Source organism: Homarus americanus, unplaced genomic scaffold (genome assembly GCF_018991925.1).
Source record: "Homarus americanus isolate GMGI-L3 unplaced genomic scaffold, GMGI_Hamer_2.0 scaffold40565, whole genome shotgun sequence".
In the NCBI taxonomy this organism is placed as follows: domain Eukaryota; kingdom Metazoa; phylum Arthropoda; class Malacostraca; order Decapoda; family Nephropidae; genus Homarus; species Homarus americanus.
Window position 1 is genome coordinate 911,737 of NW_024735503.1, and position 17,315 is coordinate 929,051.

General features: G+C 35.7%; 1 protein-coding gene across 3 annotated transcripts in view; it reads left to right on the forward strand.

Moving 5' to 3' along the window:
* Positions 1–17,315, forward strand: part of LOC121871181 (DNA-directed RNA polymerase I subunit RPA2-like) — a 55,352-nt gene that overhangs the window by 5,698 nt on the left and 32,339 nt on the right. For all 3 annotated transcript variants that reach the window (XM_042373346.1, XM_042373344.1, XM_042373345.1), the window contains exons 5-16: positions 440–557; positions 1,104–1,285; positions 2,619–2,771; positions 5,324–5,583; positions 7,164–7,277; positions 8,061–8,189; positions 9,456–9,733; positions 10,733–10,930; positions 11,814–11,921; positions 13,001–13,177; positions 14,572–14,706; positions 16,211–16,323. In XM_042373346.1, the coding sequence (XP_042229280.1) occupies positions 440–557; positions 1,104–1,285; positions 2,619–2,771; positions 5,324–5,583; positions 7,164–7,277; positions 8,061–8,189; positions 9,456–9,733; positions 10,733–10,930; positions 11,814–11,921; positions 13,001–13,177; positions 14,572–14,706; positions 16,211–16,323 (1,965 nt within the window). The remainder of the gene's footprint in view (positions 1–439; positions 558–1,103; positions 1,286–2,618; positions 2,772–5,323; positions 5,584–7,163; positions 7,278–8,060; positions 8,190–9,455; positions 9,734–10,732; positions 10,931–11,813; positions 11,922–13,000; positions 13,178–14,571; positions 14,707–16,210; positions 16,324–17,315) is intronic.

The following is a 17,315-nucleotide window of genomic DNA, read 5'->3' on the forward strand; positions in this document are numbered from 1 at the left end:
TTGACTCAATTGCAAATATATTTGCTCCCAGCTAACTGAAAAATTCACTTCCTCTTTTGTCTCCTTTTAAGTTAACATCCATTTTCACCTGTCTCCCTTCTCAACATATTTTCAGTGCTTTACTTTTGTTCATATTCACTATCAACTAATTCTTAATACTTGTAGGGTCTACACTGACATTACAAAGTAATTCATTGACATTTGATACTTTGCTTTTGAAGCTCTACTATGTTGTAGCCCTGTATATCAGTTTGCTTTTTTTTTCACATCAATCTAATAAGAAAATATATTTTTAGAGCATGGAAGTGCTCAAATTATGTTGTTTCAGTCCATTCCTTCCCAACAGGCTGTCAGGCCTATGGGATCTATTTTTCTCTGTCATTTTGTTTCACCATTTAGTCCACCATTGAGTTGTCTTACTGTATGTACTCTTTTATAGGATGTTATCATCAAACCGTAGAAACTACCCGCTTGCCATGACGAGGGAATCATGGAAGAAAAGAAATATTAGTTACACAGATAAGGGCGTCCTAATACGCTGCGTGCAAGCTGATCAGGTGAGGCAGAAGTTTGCGTAATAATTAAATTTCCATTACTGTATATTTTTTTACCCTGATATTACATACTATTGCGTGTCATATTTTCTCGTGTCTGATCAATATTTTCTCGTGCTTTAAGCTGCCTTTTATCACTCTTAAGTGACAGGTTCTTGAGGTGAACTCTTCTTAAGTCTTTTCTGTGGTTTATTCAATTTACACACCACTGTATACAGTATACACTTGATATCTGATAATCCTCTCCAGAGAATAGTCTGAGTAACCCTTGGAGGCATGTCCCTGTTCAGTGGTTATAAGTTATCATTGTTACCTCCTTTTATCTGTCTTCCCCAGAAGTGTTACTTCCTCTGCTTACATAGGCACTTCTTGAGAATATTGGAAAAGTAATATGGACACAATTTGATGTTTTTCCACTGATTCCTGCTGTAACATTTAGCACCTATTTGGAGAAAAAACTAATGCAGTATCTCTAATCTTCTTGTTACAGACTTCAGCAGTAAATTTAGTATGTGTACAGACATGTCATGAATTTAACTCTTTTCACAGACATCTGCAATAAATGTTCTTCACTACTTGACAACAGGAGAAGCAAAGTTGGAGTTTGCAGTGAAGCGGGAATTGTTCTTTGTACCTCTTATCATGATTCTAAAGGCTCTCATGGACTACAGTGACCAGCAGATTTACCAGCACCTCATCCGTGGCCGTGAGAATGACATGTACTTTACAGAGTAAGCTGCTTCAAGGGTTTTGTTGACAAACCTGCGTAGAATTGCTCATTAATACTCAGTAATATAAAATGGTACTTTAGTTTTGAAAATAATAGTCAATATACCACAAGCATTACTCCTACGGATAGGATTAGAGGTGTAACAGATCTCAGTAAACCTATTGTAATTCTTAGCTAAATTACAAGTGATTCCCTGTTTTGATGCAAGGTTACCAAAATCTAGAACAAATATAAACTCTCAATATTAACTGTTGTACCAGGTGCCTTTTCCTGTAGTGTGCCCACTTCTACAACAAGTCTCCAAAACATTCCACTTATTTGTTCCTGTTATTTCATAAATCTTGCATCATCTGTGAACAACATGTCCTTTCCAGAAAAACTCTTAATTGGCAACTGACCATGCCCACATTGTCTCATGTTTGGGATCTTCACCCAACTGCTTGTGGCTGTCAGATGCACATTCTGATAAGCTTCCTCCCACCATGTTGTTTGTAGGGTAACTGAGCAGCTGTGGCATTTTTTACTGTGAATTGTTACTACTGGTGACACATCATTGTATGGTTCATGGCCACTCCAGGATATTTGAAACGAGTCCGAAAACAGCAGCCTATATCTCATACTTGTGTAGGACTTAGGTACCAAGTGTACAAAGTACTAGTAAATGTGAAGGACTGAAAGGGCTAAAACTGGATACCATGGTTGATAAGACAGTATACAATATATAAAATGTAATTGGCAAGGGTTTACTGTACAATACTGTTTGTCCAGATGGATTGATAAATTAACCCTAGCTGAGACTAGAGGAACTTTCTAAGGATTCTAGGACACATAGTAAACTGCTGTGTATGTATTACAAAGCCTTCTGGTCTCATCAAATTATTTTTTTCCCTAACCTTAGATTGTGGAATGTATGCCTGTTATTGTGGCAGGCGAGGACTCGTGGCCTCTGTTTACTGTTTTTTTATAAGGGGATTTTGTTGAGCTAGGAGAAACTGTACTGTACAATATTTCTAGTTTTACTTGATTGATAGAATATATCAGCCACATAAATTAGGGATCCTGGAAACCTTGAGATGTCATCTTGTAGGCTTGTTGATTGAAGTACTGTACTCGAGTGCCTGATCCATGTATGGTTATGAAATGGGATTTCAGGATCATTCCCTCTTTTTTCATGCAAGATATAGTTTGGTAATTTAATACAGTACTTAGAACATAATCATGCCACCTTACTCGAAATTGCTTTAATACACTACAATTTGTGATTTGGTTATGTATAATGCAGGTGATATGATTTAATAATCATATAATTTGTGTAATGATGCTTCTTATTACAGAAAAATTAAGAACATGATGCGTGATCTACATGCAGAAGGGCTATACACTCAAAAGGTGTGTAAAGAATACATTGGAAATTCCTTCCGCCACAGGCTTACTGACAATCTCCCGGAATGGTATACTGATGTGGAAGTGTGTGATTTTCTTTTACAGTAAGTACAGAAGTTAATTGTTTTTGAAGCCTTGGATATTGTTCTTATGTACTGCATCTGTGTGTGTGGATGGAGAAGGGGATGGCAGCTTTGTGAACAAGAGGTCTTAGGCACATGGTAATGGATTGCACTATAATCAGACTTGCCATATGAACAGCAGTGAATTCTCATATAAATACTGCATTTGAAATTTCTGTGTGATGTATGGTGTCAGGTACATGAGGACCCACGTAGACCATATACTGTAGTTATCCTAAGGATACAAAGGCAAGAGCAACTACATCTATTTCTTTTGGGCCTCAGAAAAAAAAATGAAGGAATGCAACTTTCAATATACAGCACATAATTGTTATTCTCTGATGATGATGAGGAAGTGTTTAGTGATGGTGTGGTGGGAGTTTAGGGATGCATGTAATGATCAGGAGTAAATTTTTTCACTTTTCTTTTCTAGTATACAAGAGAGAGAGAGAGAGTACTGGGTTCTGGAACAGTACTTTTTTAAAGGGCTCAACTTGTTTTTGGCAGCATGATTAGGGTAACCTTCAATGCTGTCCAATATATGGGGTCCTACAGCCAACAAACCATCACAGTTTTTAAACTTATACCTTCTGGGTATAAGATGCAGATTCATTTTTCAGGGGGAAATTGTCTTTTATACTCTAGCAGATGTGGTATAAATACTGTACATTTTCATGAGAAAAGAAGGGTTGGGTTTCAGGAATCACTAACGACCTCCATTACTGTAACTTTTTTCTTTATGTAAAGAATTTTAGCCCTTAAATAGCATTAGTATTTGTAAATTATAATGCCATGATTAAAAAGTTTTAATGCTGTACTAATAGGTTATTAATTTGCTAATGTGTTTTTATGATGTCGGCTAGCAAAGCAAATGAGTATTGTACACTATACGCAGCTGCAGTATGGCATCTCACAACACCACAGTACAAGAGATTTTATTTAAGTGTAGGACTTGAGTTTTGTCACTAGTTCAATAGAAATATGGATTCTCTGGGAGATAGTACAGCACAGAGTGGATATGGAGGGAATGGGAGATAATACCCAGAGACTTTGATGAGGATAAAAGATTTGAAAATTTTAGGAGAATGTATGTTAAGAATTCCTACCATGAGATTGAACGACTTACTGACAAAAAGACTTTTATAAAGGGGGTAAATGACATTTGGATATGAGGTTTAACACCACCTTATTTGAAGTACTGTACTTACGCAATCTCCCAAATAAACGATGTCACAATTTCGAGAAACTTTCAATGAGGAAGTGGTATCAGGCAACTACAAGAATCACTATTTTCTTTCTTTTTATATTTGGGGATTAAATTTTGTGGAATAGTATCATAAATTAATTACTTAATGCTAAAGCAGATTTTTATAAGAAATTAAGAAAACATCATGTAGTTAAAGTTTTAGTATACTGTACTATATTTTGAAACAAAATAATATGACACGAGTTATCACTCAGGAACACTCGGTAATAATGTGCAGAGTTAGAATTGCATGTCAAAATGATTGTCGAATAAAAAATATGAATTGAAATAATATTCATGCTCACCACTTTTATGCAATGTCTTTACAGAATAAACAAATGTTTTCAATAGTCACTATCTTGATAGATGATGACGTAGCTAAGTCGAGAAAACATTCATAATAACAAAGCTTTCAGCTTTAGAGGCTATATGCTTAAATAAACATTTATTGTTAATGTATTTCCCTTAGTATTTATAAGAAAATAATTGTCATTTATACCCAGAAAGTACCCTGTACAGTATCTTATTTTTAGAGCTAAAGGAAAATTTTTAAAATGAAACTTTTTCCTTAAGGATTAAATTAAAATTTTGCTAATTGCTAGCTTCTGTGAATGCTTATTCAGTTAATAGTTATTTAAAGTAACAGACACCTTTCATATTGTTCTAAAACTAAACCAACTTAAAAAAAAAATAAGCCATATGCAGAATACTCTATGCCTAAGTGTTATTTGCTTGTGTGGCAGTATCATCTTTCCCTGGCTGTCCATTTTTTACCTGCACACATCTTTTAAGCATGAGATTGGGATATACAAAAGCTTTTCCTTTTACTACCTTTCTTGAAGCATTTTACCTGCAAAAAGATTAGGTAGCAAAAAGTTTGGCTCAAGAGTTCATTAATACACCAATTTACTACATTTGTGTCCTGTGGTCAGTCACATGCTTGGCTCCCACCAAGTTGTCAGATACCGCTATTTGAATGAATCGTACTGAAAATGGTGACATCGCTTCCTAAGGCAATTGTACAGGGAGGATTGGTGATTACAGTATTAATTGTTGACTATTTTAAGAACACTCTTTGCATAATATTGTAAAGTAATGACATTTTGGTGTTAGTCCTTTTAATATCCTTTACATATTGTACTATAAATAAATTGTAGATTTTTCATAGTATTGACAGTGACGACCCTTCTCCTATTAGGTCTTGTTTGGTAGCTTTAGGGCTTCAACTTATTACCACTACTGTACTGTTGTTGTAGATTTTCATTATATTTATTTTCTCTCTTATTAGCCAAAATGTGTTGATTCATCTCAAGACAAATGCTGGGAAGTTCCACATGATCTGCATGATGGCGAGAAAACTGTACTCATTTGTTAATGGGGAAACCAAGGCAGAATTTGTCGATGCATTTAGCATGCAAGAGGTTGCTTTGGGAGGTCACACGTACTTGCAGTTGTTGAAGGAAAAGTTGACAGACTTACTTATTTCTATCAAGATCCAGGTGAGGATCAAGAACAGGAGAGAAGGCAGACTCTGGGTAGTGGAGGATGGTGAGTATATTCACTGCTTATTGCCTCGTAGTGTTACTTGGGATGGTAGGGAGGACATTATCCTACTGTATTGTGGGTTAAGTTGCTATCACACATGTTTGTGCCATGGTCTAAATTAACGCATCTCTTGTTCCTGTGTGTGTGTCTATGTATGTGTATATGTACAGTTCCTTTCACTAGTGCATTTACAGGGCTCATCATATAAACATTCCACAAATCATTATCTTTGAGATATTTGTTTTATATTGTTTTAATTTGGTTCCATATTGTTTTACTATTGCGAGTTTCCTTCTGTTGAATGTAAACAAACACAGCGCTGCCACATTGCACAAAATCTGACGAGCCCCTGTAAACACACTAGTGAAGGGAATTGTACAATATAACCCCAGTTACCCGGCACTTACAGGGATTGAGAGATGCTGGATAAAGAAATTTTTTTGGTTAGTTGAATCTCACTCTTAGGACCCCCCAATAAATCCTACAGGCTGACCTTGCAAATTCGTGTCTCAGAAAAACAGACTTCTTTAACACTTATTCCACTATAGCATAAACAATGCGGCTTAGAAATAAAGAAAATATAAAAATATAAAATAAGAAAAATGAAGAACATGGGTGTGTGTGTATGTGGCAGCGATGGTTATAACTACATCACTTAACTCGCCACCTCAGCCGCCTTGTATATTGTTACTTTTAATGAAACTATATAAGTTGTGGAAAAATCATTGCTGTACTCTAATTTGGCTTTTGAATAAAGAAATTATTAAACTGTAAAATAAAAAAAATGAAGATCATGGGTGTGTTTGTGTGGGAAGTCAATGTGTGTGGGTGGTGGGCTATAACTGCGTGGTTGCACTCCCTCCCCCTGGTGTGACGTCACGGCATACACACAGCCAGCACGGCAACCACACGTCTGTGAGTCAGTTGGTTGATTGTTTGGCTGAACTGTGTCATGTCACCCAGAGGATGGTTTGAGTGTGGAAGGAGCTATTTTTTGTATATAAAATTATTATCTGCTATGGTATTTTATGATTTGCTCTGTAAATAATTTATTGTTTATCATAGCAATAAATATGGCAGCCCATCCCCGTTGCAAGCGGTATTCAAACTTACGATGCTTGCTTATTTTGAAGGAACTTGTATTTTTATTATTATTACTGTACAGTATTTCAATTTCATGCCAGTTAGTTGAATCTGCCAGTTGCATGGATGCCGGATAACCGGGATTCTTCTGTATGTGCATGTCTGCATACATGTGTGAGATAGGGGTACCTGTACTCATTTACTGAAGTCAGTCGTATTCATGAAAAAAGACATTAATAATGCAATACATGAGCTGAGTACTTTGAAATTGGCTATAATATAGCTGAGGAATTTCCAATCTTTAGTGACAACCTTGTTCATTAAGAGTTATAAGACAAGGAATAATTTATTTAGTTTTAGATGTACCTGTATCATCAGATATGTGAAATTAATTATTTGCCAGATGCTTCTTAATAATAGCACGTCATGGGTTTATTTTCCCACTTCATAAAGTTTAGCTTGACTCATGGCTGTAGTTAACTGCTGATTACTATTTTCAGCTGACATCAGAAAATTTGCTGGAGCAGGAAAAGGAATGGGTAATTTCTTGAAGACTTTCATTGCTACTGGAACATTGGCCTCAAAGACTGGATGTGGCCTTATGCAGAAAACAGGTAAATTGAACATCCTGGCAGATGATATCTCCTCATCATCACTGTTTAAGGTCATTTTCCATGCTTGTGTGGTTAGCCATGATTGTCTGTTGGTAGTTCTCCATGCTCTGTAGTCTTTTGCAGCTTCTTTCATTACGTTTTTGTCTGTGATTATTTCTTGTAACTTCTTCCCATATCAATCATGGCCCACCAATAACTTTAGTTTCCTTCACATTCAGACTCCTGCCTCTCTTGACCCACTGGTTCTCTCACATTCTCTTCACATGCCCATATCATATCAGCCTACCTCTATGCAAAACCTTGCCAATAGTCTCAATACTTATCTGTCATCTTGGTTTTCAGTAGGATTTCTTATCTTTCAGTGTCACATTATACATTCATCTCATCATTCTCATTTCAGCTTGCTCAAACTGTCATGTGTCATTCTCTTTAACTGCCATGTTTCACTGCTTCACATCACATTTCTCACACCAATTAAGTGAATCATTGAGGTCTCATGGTGTCAAAAACTGTTGAGAATTGCAAGAAAAACTGTTTAACCCAGTACTGTATATCATGTACAATCAAAGACAAAAGTCGTGTTATGGTTTTGTCCGAAGATTAAATATAACTCGTGAAACATTATGAGAGCCCTACCACAAGGCAGAGCGCACTAAAAGTTTAGCCCATCGGCATATGTTTTCACCAAATTTCACGACACGACTTTTGTCTTTCATTGTACATGACAGCAATTTCAAAATTATTCCTATGCTTTTCTAACTTTGAACTTTGCCCATATCATAGGTTTGACTGTGGTTATTGAACATCTGAACAGAATGCGAGACTTGTCTCATCTACGTGCAATACATCGAGGTGCCTTCTTTGTGGATATGAAAACTATTGAGCCCCGCAGGTTAACTGGAGAGGCTTGGGGTGAGTCACACAGCTGGTATTTTTTCTTTACACACACACACACACACACACACACTACATTGGACTTTCAAGCAATCATTTTCCTTTTTAGTAAACTAGAAATTGATCCAAGTTTTTCTTGTTTCAAGATAATTTTAAAGTCAGTTTAGATCAGAATTTTCTTGCACTGTCATTTTTTCATAAATATCCAGAAATGCAGATTCAGATTTATTTTTTGTATAAGCACAGATACAGATTTAGGTATAAAATACAGTATGGGTACAGTAATTATCATGTAATAACAGTATTATAAACATGATTGAGAATATACAGTACTATCTAAAACCTATTTAACGACTTCTTGAATTGCACAAGAAGTGCTCTATGTACTGTATTAAATATTCTTTTATAGAAATAGGTCAGTTATATATACAGGGGGCCCCCCAAATTTGCAGATTTTTATTTTGCAGTCCTCTATTATTCGCGGATGACACCCTGGATGTACCCAAGAATGTCTGCGGGTAGTTTTAAAGTTGCTGGCATTTTCGTGGCCGGGACAGGGAGCCATTCGTTCTTGAGACAGTAATTTCCTTTAACTGTATTGTATATATGAGTGTGTAGACACACACAAAACACACACAAATAAATAATAATTGGAAAAGTCCTCTCACAAACAATCAGAACCAAATTTATTAAAAATGTGACAGTCTACCCTCAAGTCCATGCTTTATTAATAAAGCATGGACTTGAAGGTAGAGTGTCACATATTTAATAAATTTGGTACTGATTATTTGTGAGAGTCGTTTTCCAATTATTTTTTATGTGTATGTGTTTTGTGTGTGTCTATACATGCATACTGTATATACAATACAGGTAAAAGAAATAATTGTCCTAAGGGCAAACACATAAAGGGAATATACATTTATTTTTACACAAGTAAAAATGTAACCCCCCGGTCAGCAAATGTTATTCGCGGATTTGGCGATTCGCGGCCATTTTGAGAACTTAACCCTCGTGAATTTGGAGGGCCTACTGTATATACAGTATGGTGATATCCCCGTTAGCCATAACAATTGGTGCAGAGCACTTTTGGGACTAGAGATTTCGGGGCAACCAGACTTTCTCAAACCCCGAAAAATTCCTTATCCCCGGAATAAATATATATATATATATATATATATATATATATATATATATATATATATATATATATATATATATATATATATATATATATATATATATATATATATATATATATATATAACCATTGAGCACATGTTGCAGGTTTCATCTGTCCTGTCCATACTCCAGACGGAGCACCGTGTGGACTCTTGAACCATTTGGCACAGAACTGTATTGTTCTCAGTGACATCCCAAAGAATCCTAAAGCCCTAAGTGCAGCACTAACTATGCTTGGTATGACACCTATTGACATCATTCCTCTGGCTCCATATGCTGAGTGCTTGGAGGTGATACTGGATGGGTGTTTAGTGGGCTATATCAGGATGGATGAGTCTGAGGAATTTACACAAAAACTTCGAATAATGAAATCTCAAGAAGAGGTAAGGATGATAAAAGTTTACATGTTGGGACAAAGATTTTAGTAATGGCCTTAAACTTTAGTCCACAAACTTAAGTTGTAGTTCACCCCTTTGTCAGCTTTGGTAGAGATATCATCATAAGTCAAGAAGGTTGGTACATATATGTAAATGTTCAATAAATCAACGAGAGACAGAGCTGTTAAGCATTACAGCTACAACAACAACATTTATTGTAGAAAATCTTTGCCACTAAAGTCTATAAACTTTATTAGTTATTACACAACAACATTATACTGTTTACCCTCCAAAAATAAATGTAAAATAAAAACCCTGGGTTGTTATTTGACAGTTTTACTAAGTGTAACTGCTTCAGGGAGATAGATAACCAATTATACATTCAAGGTGCTCTGTAGGAAAGTGTTGTACAGTCCACGCTACTTATAACCCACACAGATTGCTTGTATGTTTCTGCTAGGAATTTCAAGGTCACCAGTCTGATTTGGATTCATAGTCACAAGGTCCATTGTCCATGCTATAAGTCCCTCTATAGCTGGCAAAATTGTAAGGTTTGCCACACTTGTTGGTCCCAAGGATTCATGAAATGAAGAGATTCTGCTTTATATGTGAGGAATTTAGTGAGTTTTTCACAAATTGAAAGAAAGAAATTTGGCACCATTTACCAAATTGATGTGACAATGCTAGAACAGCCTCCACCTACTCATGAATGAAAAATGAGCTGACTGTTATGTTACAAAAAGTTCTTTTAGATAACAATCAATAGTGATTTTTTTATTAAATTTTGTTGGAAAATTTTTAAACATTGCATTTTTTGGTGAATTTAGATTAGATCATAATGAGGTCACTGTAAACTAAGCCAAAACACATACCATCAAGTAACAAAATTTATGTATATTTTACTGAAATAGTTTTCCTTTGTACTGCATATCCTTTCTCTCTATTGTACTACAAAAATTGGTGGAACTGGAACTCATTAATTAATTATTTTTTCTTACATTTCAGATATGGAAATATACAGAAATAGTACTTATACCAAAACGAAAATATGGGGGGCAGTATCCAGGTCTATTTTTGGTGACATCCATAGCCAGAATGATGCGTCCTGTGATTAACCTTACTACATACTCAATCGAATACATTGGAACTCTGGAACAACTTTACCTTAATGTAGCCATCACTCCAGAAGATATAGAGGATGGGGTATGTATACGGTAACTTCTTTTATTATAAATATGTGCATCAGTTGTCTCAGTGAACATCTCTTCTGGCTGATCAATTGATTAAGAAATCTTGTTGACTGGTTTAACGTTATACATTATATGGCAAAGTGTTGGCTACTCCCTCTTACACATTTGCTTATATTTTACTCCTTCTCCTCCAACCTTACAATTGTTTAACTTTGCCCTTAGTTTAACCACTTGTGTACGGGGTCCCCTCTCGGCTGTATAAAATTGTCTGGCATTAGCAAAATAGAATATTAAATGTTTTTCCCTGTAGTGAAGGTTTTAAACAATGAATCTTGAAATTATTATTGCTATTTGTGGTTGCCAGCGATGCATTTGTTATGCAGCTTGTTTATATATCACAAGGAAGTTCAAGTATACATGTTCACTAAACTGTTGGTCGAGGACCCAGGAACCCTTGAGATTAATGGCAGCAACTAATCTGAATGATTAGATAATCTTCCCCCAAAGGATTAATAGGACTTCAAAAAAGGTTAATTATTATTAGGCAAGAGGGAGGAGATTGGGCAAGTCTGATAGCAAGAACGATAATACTGTAGTGCCTGAATTCTTTCACAGTCACTCTGTATTTCTGTAAATAAGAACTTTGTCTCCATTAGCTAAGTAATATAAGTATTATTTTGGGTGTTTTGTGACATCCCACTTTGATAGGAATCCTTTTAGGAGGCAGTCATTCATATCAAATAATTTGCTAACATATACCGAACAAAATGTAACTGCATTACCCTTAAGTAAAAACTATGTCAACCATAGAATTTTTGTATTTTTTCTGTATTCCTAAATGTGTGTCATATATTTGTTTTTATAAATAATGCATCTGAATCTTCTTTTTTTCATAGGTTCATACACATCTAGAAGTGGACAAGACATCTTTATTTAGCAACATTGGCAAGTTGGTGCCATTTTCAGACTGTAACCCAAATCCTCGAAACATGTACCAGTGTCAGGTCAGTTTGTGGTTGTGTTTTTCCTATTGTCTCTCAAATGAAAAAGTTTGGGGGCTACTTTCATATTGCTGTCTGTCTGTATTTCTTGTTTTATTTTATTTATTTAGTTTTTTTTATTATTACACATTGATATTTCTGTAGAGTGAAATCAGTCTTATTCGGGGGATCAAGCATTATTTTACAGCTCTCTTATAATTAACAAATTAATTAATTTATTCATTCATTGGATAACATATGACATCACAGCTTGTGGTCTATAATGAACAAATGGATCAGCTAACTTGTGCACAGTCTAAAACTATATAATTTAACACACTAGGGTTCCTAGGACATATGTGATGTCCTGGAAACTAGGTTAGAAGATTTTTGGTCCTAAGTCTTCTAACCTGTGTCTGTTATCCCCGAGAATGGTAACCTTCTGCCCTTTTGTCCACTTGGGTTTATCTCAGTTCTTTGTTATTAATCATCCTTCTCATGTCATGAAGGTTTATTGGTCTCTTGAACTGGTTATCAGGTCATAGGCCTTTGTAGATGGGAATTTATCCTGAAATCCCATTTTTTTTTAACCCTTCATGTCTTGGATGACTTTGATTCTTCCTTATCCCTTAGGGATGCTAAGGTGAGCTGGAATTGAGAGGGGTTGTTTGTTTATGTTTTGTAACTGATGACATATGAGGGCGATGACTACGTTTACTGCTTGAGTGACATGTTAGTTTTGTGTTAGGAAATTTTGAAAAAGTGTCAGACTAATTTCTATAACTTATTCCCTGTTCTGGGAACATGGGTTGTCAAACTACAGTATTGAGTACATAGGAGTCTCTTGATCCATAATTGATACTTACAAAATGAATTTCAGGGTCAATCCTATGCACACTGTACCGTGCTCTGCTCTTCTTTCACCCATCTTTTAAAAATTTAAAATCCATTCTAAAAATATTTGGAATTTTTTAAATTTGTATTAATTAGAGAAAGTATCCCAAGTAATATATAATTAATTGTACTATTTGATAATAACATGAATTTGAATGAGTAAAATACATTGATTTTATGTACAGTACTTATTGTGTAATTATTTGCAGATGGGTAAACAGACTATGGGTACTCCATTCCACAACTGGAGGGCACAGACAACTGGGAAGGCATACCGACTACAGTACCCACAAGTGCCACTCGTCAGAAACTCCCACTATGATGATATCAACATGGAAGAATTTTGCATGGGGTTCAATGCTGTTATTGCCATTATCTCCTACACTGTATGTATACCATTTTAAAATGATTAATTTATAAACTGGAGTTTTAGTTTTCCCATAAAACCCAAATTAAATATTTTCGGTTTTTGTTTGCTCGTTTTGTTTTTGTTTGTGGTGTTGATGGATATAGAGTACAACATTGAAAAAATATGCAAATTTAATATGAAAAAATTACCATTTAAACTTTCCATGCCAAGCTGTTTAAATCATAAATGTTGATCGGTATTGATATATTTATTATTACACAAACATCCATCTTCATTACTGTTTTATGGTAATTTTTTACGGTTGAGTGGGTTAGCCTCGACTACCTGTTGGCAGTTCTCGAGTCTCTGTGGTGCATAGTTTCTTGTAGCTTTACTCATCAGTTTCTTATATCTGATGTCATTTCTTTCAGCCTCTACCCTATGTCATTCTTGGCCTCCCACTAAATCTTATTCCACCCAAATATAAACTCCAGCCAAAACCATTTCAGTCTACCTCTGCAAAACCTTGTCATTGTTCTCAATACCACAGCCTCCTCCTTAGTTTTGAATATTGTTCCCGTCTCTCAAATTCACGTTACAAATCCATCTCTTCATTGTCATTTCATTTCGCTGAGCACTGCGTATGTCATCCTCTTTCGATGTCCTTGTTTATTTGCCATACAGCAACACACTACTCACACCAGTTACATACAGGTGCCTTTCAATTAACCTTTCCATTCTTCATTTTGTTATTTGTTTCTTCCACCCAATCTCTTTCAGTCCTTGGGCTTGGTCTCTTACAGGCTCTGCTGTTCCAAGGCTGCCCTTGTCCAATCCAAACTCCTCGTTTAGTGGAGGATCTTAGTATTTTCACCAAACCTTCTTAATTTTTTCATTATCAATGACTTGGTTCCTTTCTATAGTAATATCTCATGGAACAATTCTTGTTCCTACCCACTAGTTACCTTGTTATTCTGTATACCTAACCTCTAGGATCCACAATATTTAGCTTGTCCATAAGCATCCTGTTCATGCTTGTTAGTCTTGTAACTCTTATTTAGCTCAACTCTATCATTTTAATCCACTTTGGTTTCTCACAGTAGGTACTGTAAGTTGTAGCCATACATGGTGTAGGGTGTAGTGAATTATATGTAACTTATTTACTGAGGATCTTTGGTTGTACTGTACTATCATATTATATTTGGAGATGAGTATTGACCAGAGCAAGATATTCCCCTCTGCTAATCACTGCAAACCCAGGTATTGTTTCCCTGGGATCAAATCACTGTCCCTTAGGATATGAGGTAAACACTGTATACACTCAGCCTATTTTATGTTTATTATAGTGTAAGTTTTGTCAATTATTATTATAATTATTTTTGCTATAATTTTGTAACTGTTACCAATTGGTCTTGACATTATATTTTACAGGGTTTTGACATGGAAGATGCAATGGTGCTAAATAAGTGTTCAATGGAGCGTGGGCTGGGACACGGCCAGATCTACAAGACAGAATTTATAGACCTTTCAATGCTTCAGGGGAAGGGCAAAGGACCAACAACTGAGGTATGATAATGTTTCATAATAGCACAAATATTAGTAAAAAACAGAGTTGTCTGTACAATTTTTATGTTGTGCCATATCTTACGTACATATGGGGTATATAGTACATAAACTACCCCATCTTAAGATGTCTGTAGAAGAGACATACTTCTTTACCCTTATTATTGATATGTGTACAGTACTTACTGTATATATTTAGTTCATGCCAAGTGAAATATACAGTCGTTGGAAAATTTTGATTTAGAAATAAGATCTTGTTTGTTCTTTGTGATGAGCAGAAAAGTAGTTGAATTATTTTACTGATACCAAGAACAGTTGTGATATTGTCATCCAACAAGAAAAAAACAGCTTACTGTAAGTACACCTAATTAAAAATTATTCGGCACCCTTACGGAGTGATACAATATGACACCACACGAGAATTTTTGAAAAAATTCCTGAGGTACGGTGCATGGTTGGTATCCCTGGCCTGCTGAGTTGTGTACCGAGGCCTGCCCGCTCCACGCTTATGCAAGGTGTCTCCAGTTTCGACGTAGCGCTGTATCCATCGGGCTACGGTGTGCTTGGACACGCCAACCCGCCTAGCAATATCACCATTGTTGAGGCCCACACTGTGTAGTGCGATGATTGCTGCGCGTGTCTTCTCCGAGGTTTTCATCTTGTCTAACATAGCTATGATTCGAAATAAACATTACGATTCCTACTGTTCGCTCAGAAGCTCGACTCAATGGAGGTTGAACCAGTTCCGTTTCCAGCATATTTGATCCATTGTATTCACCTAACAAACCTCCTGTGGTAAAAGTCTATGCTAACACTAACATTGTTTGTCTCACATGAATTTCACTCCCAATTCTCCCCCCGGTGGACCTACTAATCGTACCATGTTTGTCATACTAAAGAAATATACCTCGTTTGGTGACTCATTCCCTGCTTCATAATCATGTCAGTACTGTGCTTATTGTTATATCACGACTACAATACACAAATATTCTGTGTTCTTTGTGCATATGGTCTTATATTACTGGACGTTTACATACTTTCCATCATCTACACTTTATAATGATGTGGGTTTATGTCGTATCTCATAATGTAAGAAATCCATAAATGGCACCACGATCGTTGGTTGCCATGCACACATTAATACAGATTGTGGGTTTGATTAATATATTTCAGTGGGTAATGCTATGCTGTTTAGAGGCTTTTGTACTAACACTTTCTGTATTCCCGTTTATTATCCGTTAAATACTACACGTGGCTACAGAAAACATCATATTTCTTTCACACACACACATACAGAGAGAGAGAGACAGGGGTATCAACCACACCACATAATCACGGCTTCTGTACCAGTGATCGTTGCAGGGGTGTATCGGAGCCAAGGGCGCCGAATAATTTTTTAGTGGGTGTACATTAGATAAGGAACATCCAGTACTGTATTTAAAATTCAGTTTTGTTGCATTTCCACTTCAGATGTACCAGAAATGATGGTAATAATATATTCTTCCAGATAAGTTTTGTGTTCAGAAGGAACCCACATGAGCCTGAACAGAAATCAGTTTTAGATAGCAATGGCCTTCCGTACCCTGGCACACAGCTCACTGAAGGTGATGCTTATTACAGGTCAGATCCCATCCTTTTATATTTTATCTAAAATAATTTCTCTCAAGCAAGTCGTCTCCCATAATATTGCACGGTGACCAGAACTAAGAATAAACAAAAATTTTCACTTTATTTGCTGTCATGCATACATCTCCATGAACCCTCAAACCCATGCTATCCACTGATTCTCACACACACACACACACATACATACATACATACATACATACATACATATATACATACACACATACATACACACACACACACACACACACTAGCTTTCTTAAGGTCTGTCCCCATCATTTCTAGTGCGTCTTTCAACCCATCCTTCTGAATTCTTTGTCTTTTTCTTCTCTCTACTAATATTCACCACTATATTCTCCATTTTATTATTATTATTATTATTATTATTATTATTATTATTATTGTTTTATTTTATTTTTTTACTTCCCAATCTTTTCTCTTCACATTTTTACTGTATATTTTTCTCAGTATTCAGTTGACCCCACATCTTGCTGTCAATTTTATAATTTCTGCCTCTTCTCATTTTTTTTTTCATCTTGTATATACAGTACAATAAAATCCCATAATTTGAAATAATAGGATCACTAGCCCTTATGAATTATGAGATTTTACGAAATATGAGGGACACCTCTCAAGGGGAAAAACAAAACTACGGTCCTTTTTTCTTTCCGACAGTCATTACTCACTATAACCCAGGGTGAGTGGAAACAAGAACACACATGGCCTCACTATCATTTCTTGTTACTGCTTTTATATTTAATACTGCAAAAAATATTTTCTGTGGTACTGTATATACTCTTAGACTTAACCTTGTGCATCTGTGTGTTCATCAATCTGTGTCTTCTTCATACTTAAATTTAATTTTGTTTCTGTGTGATATCTTCTTTTAATAGATGATTCTCAACCAAACTTAGTACAGGGCACCTGCATTTGGGTTTGTTACTCCACAATAAATGTTATCTATTGATTTTAAATTTATTAAGTCA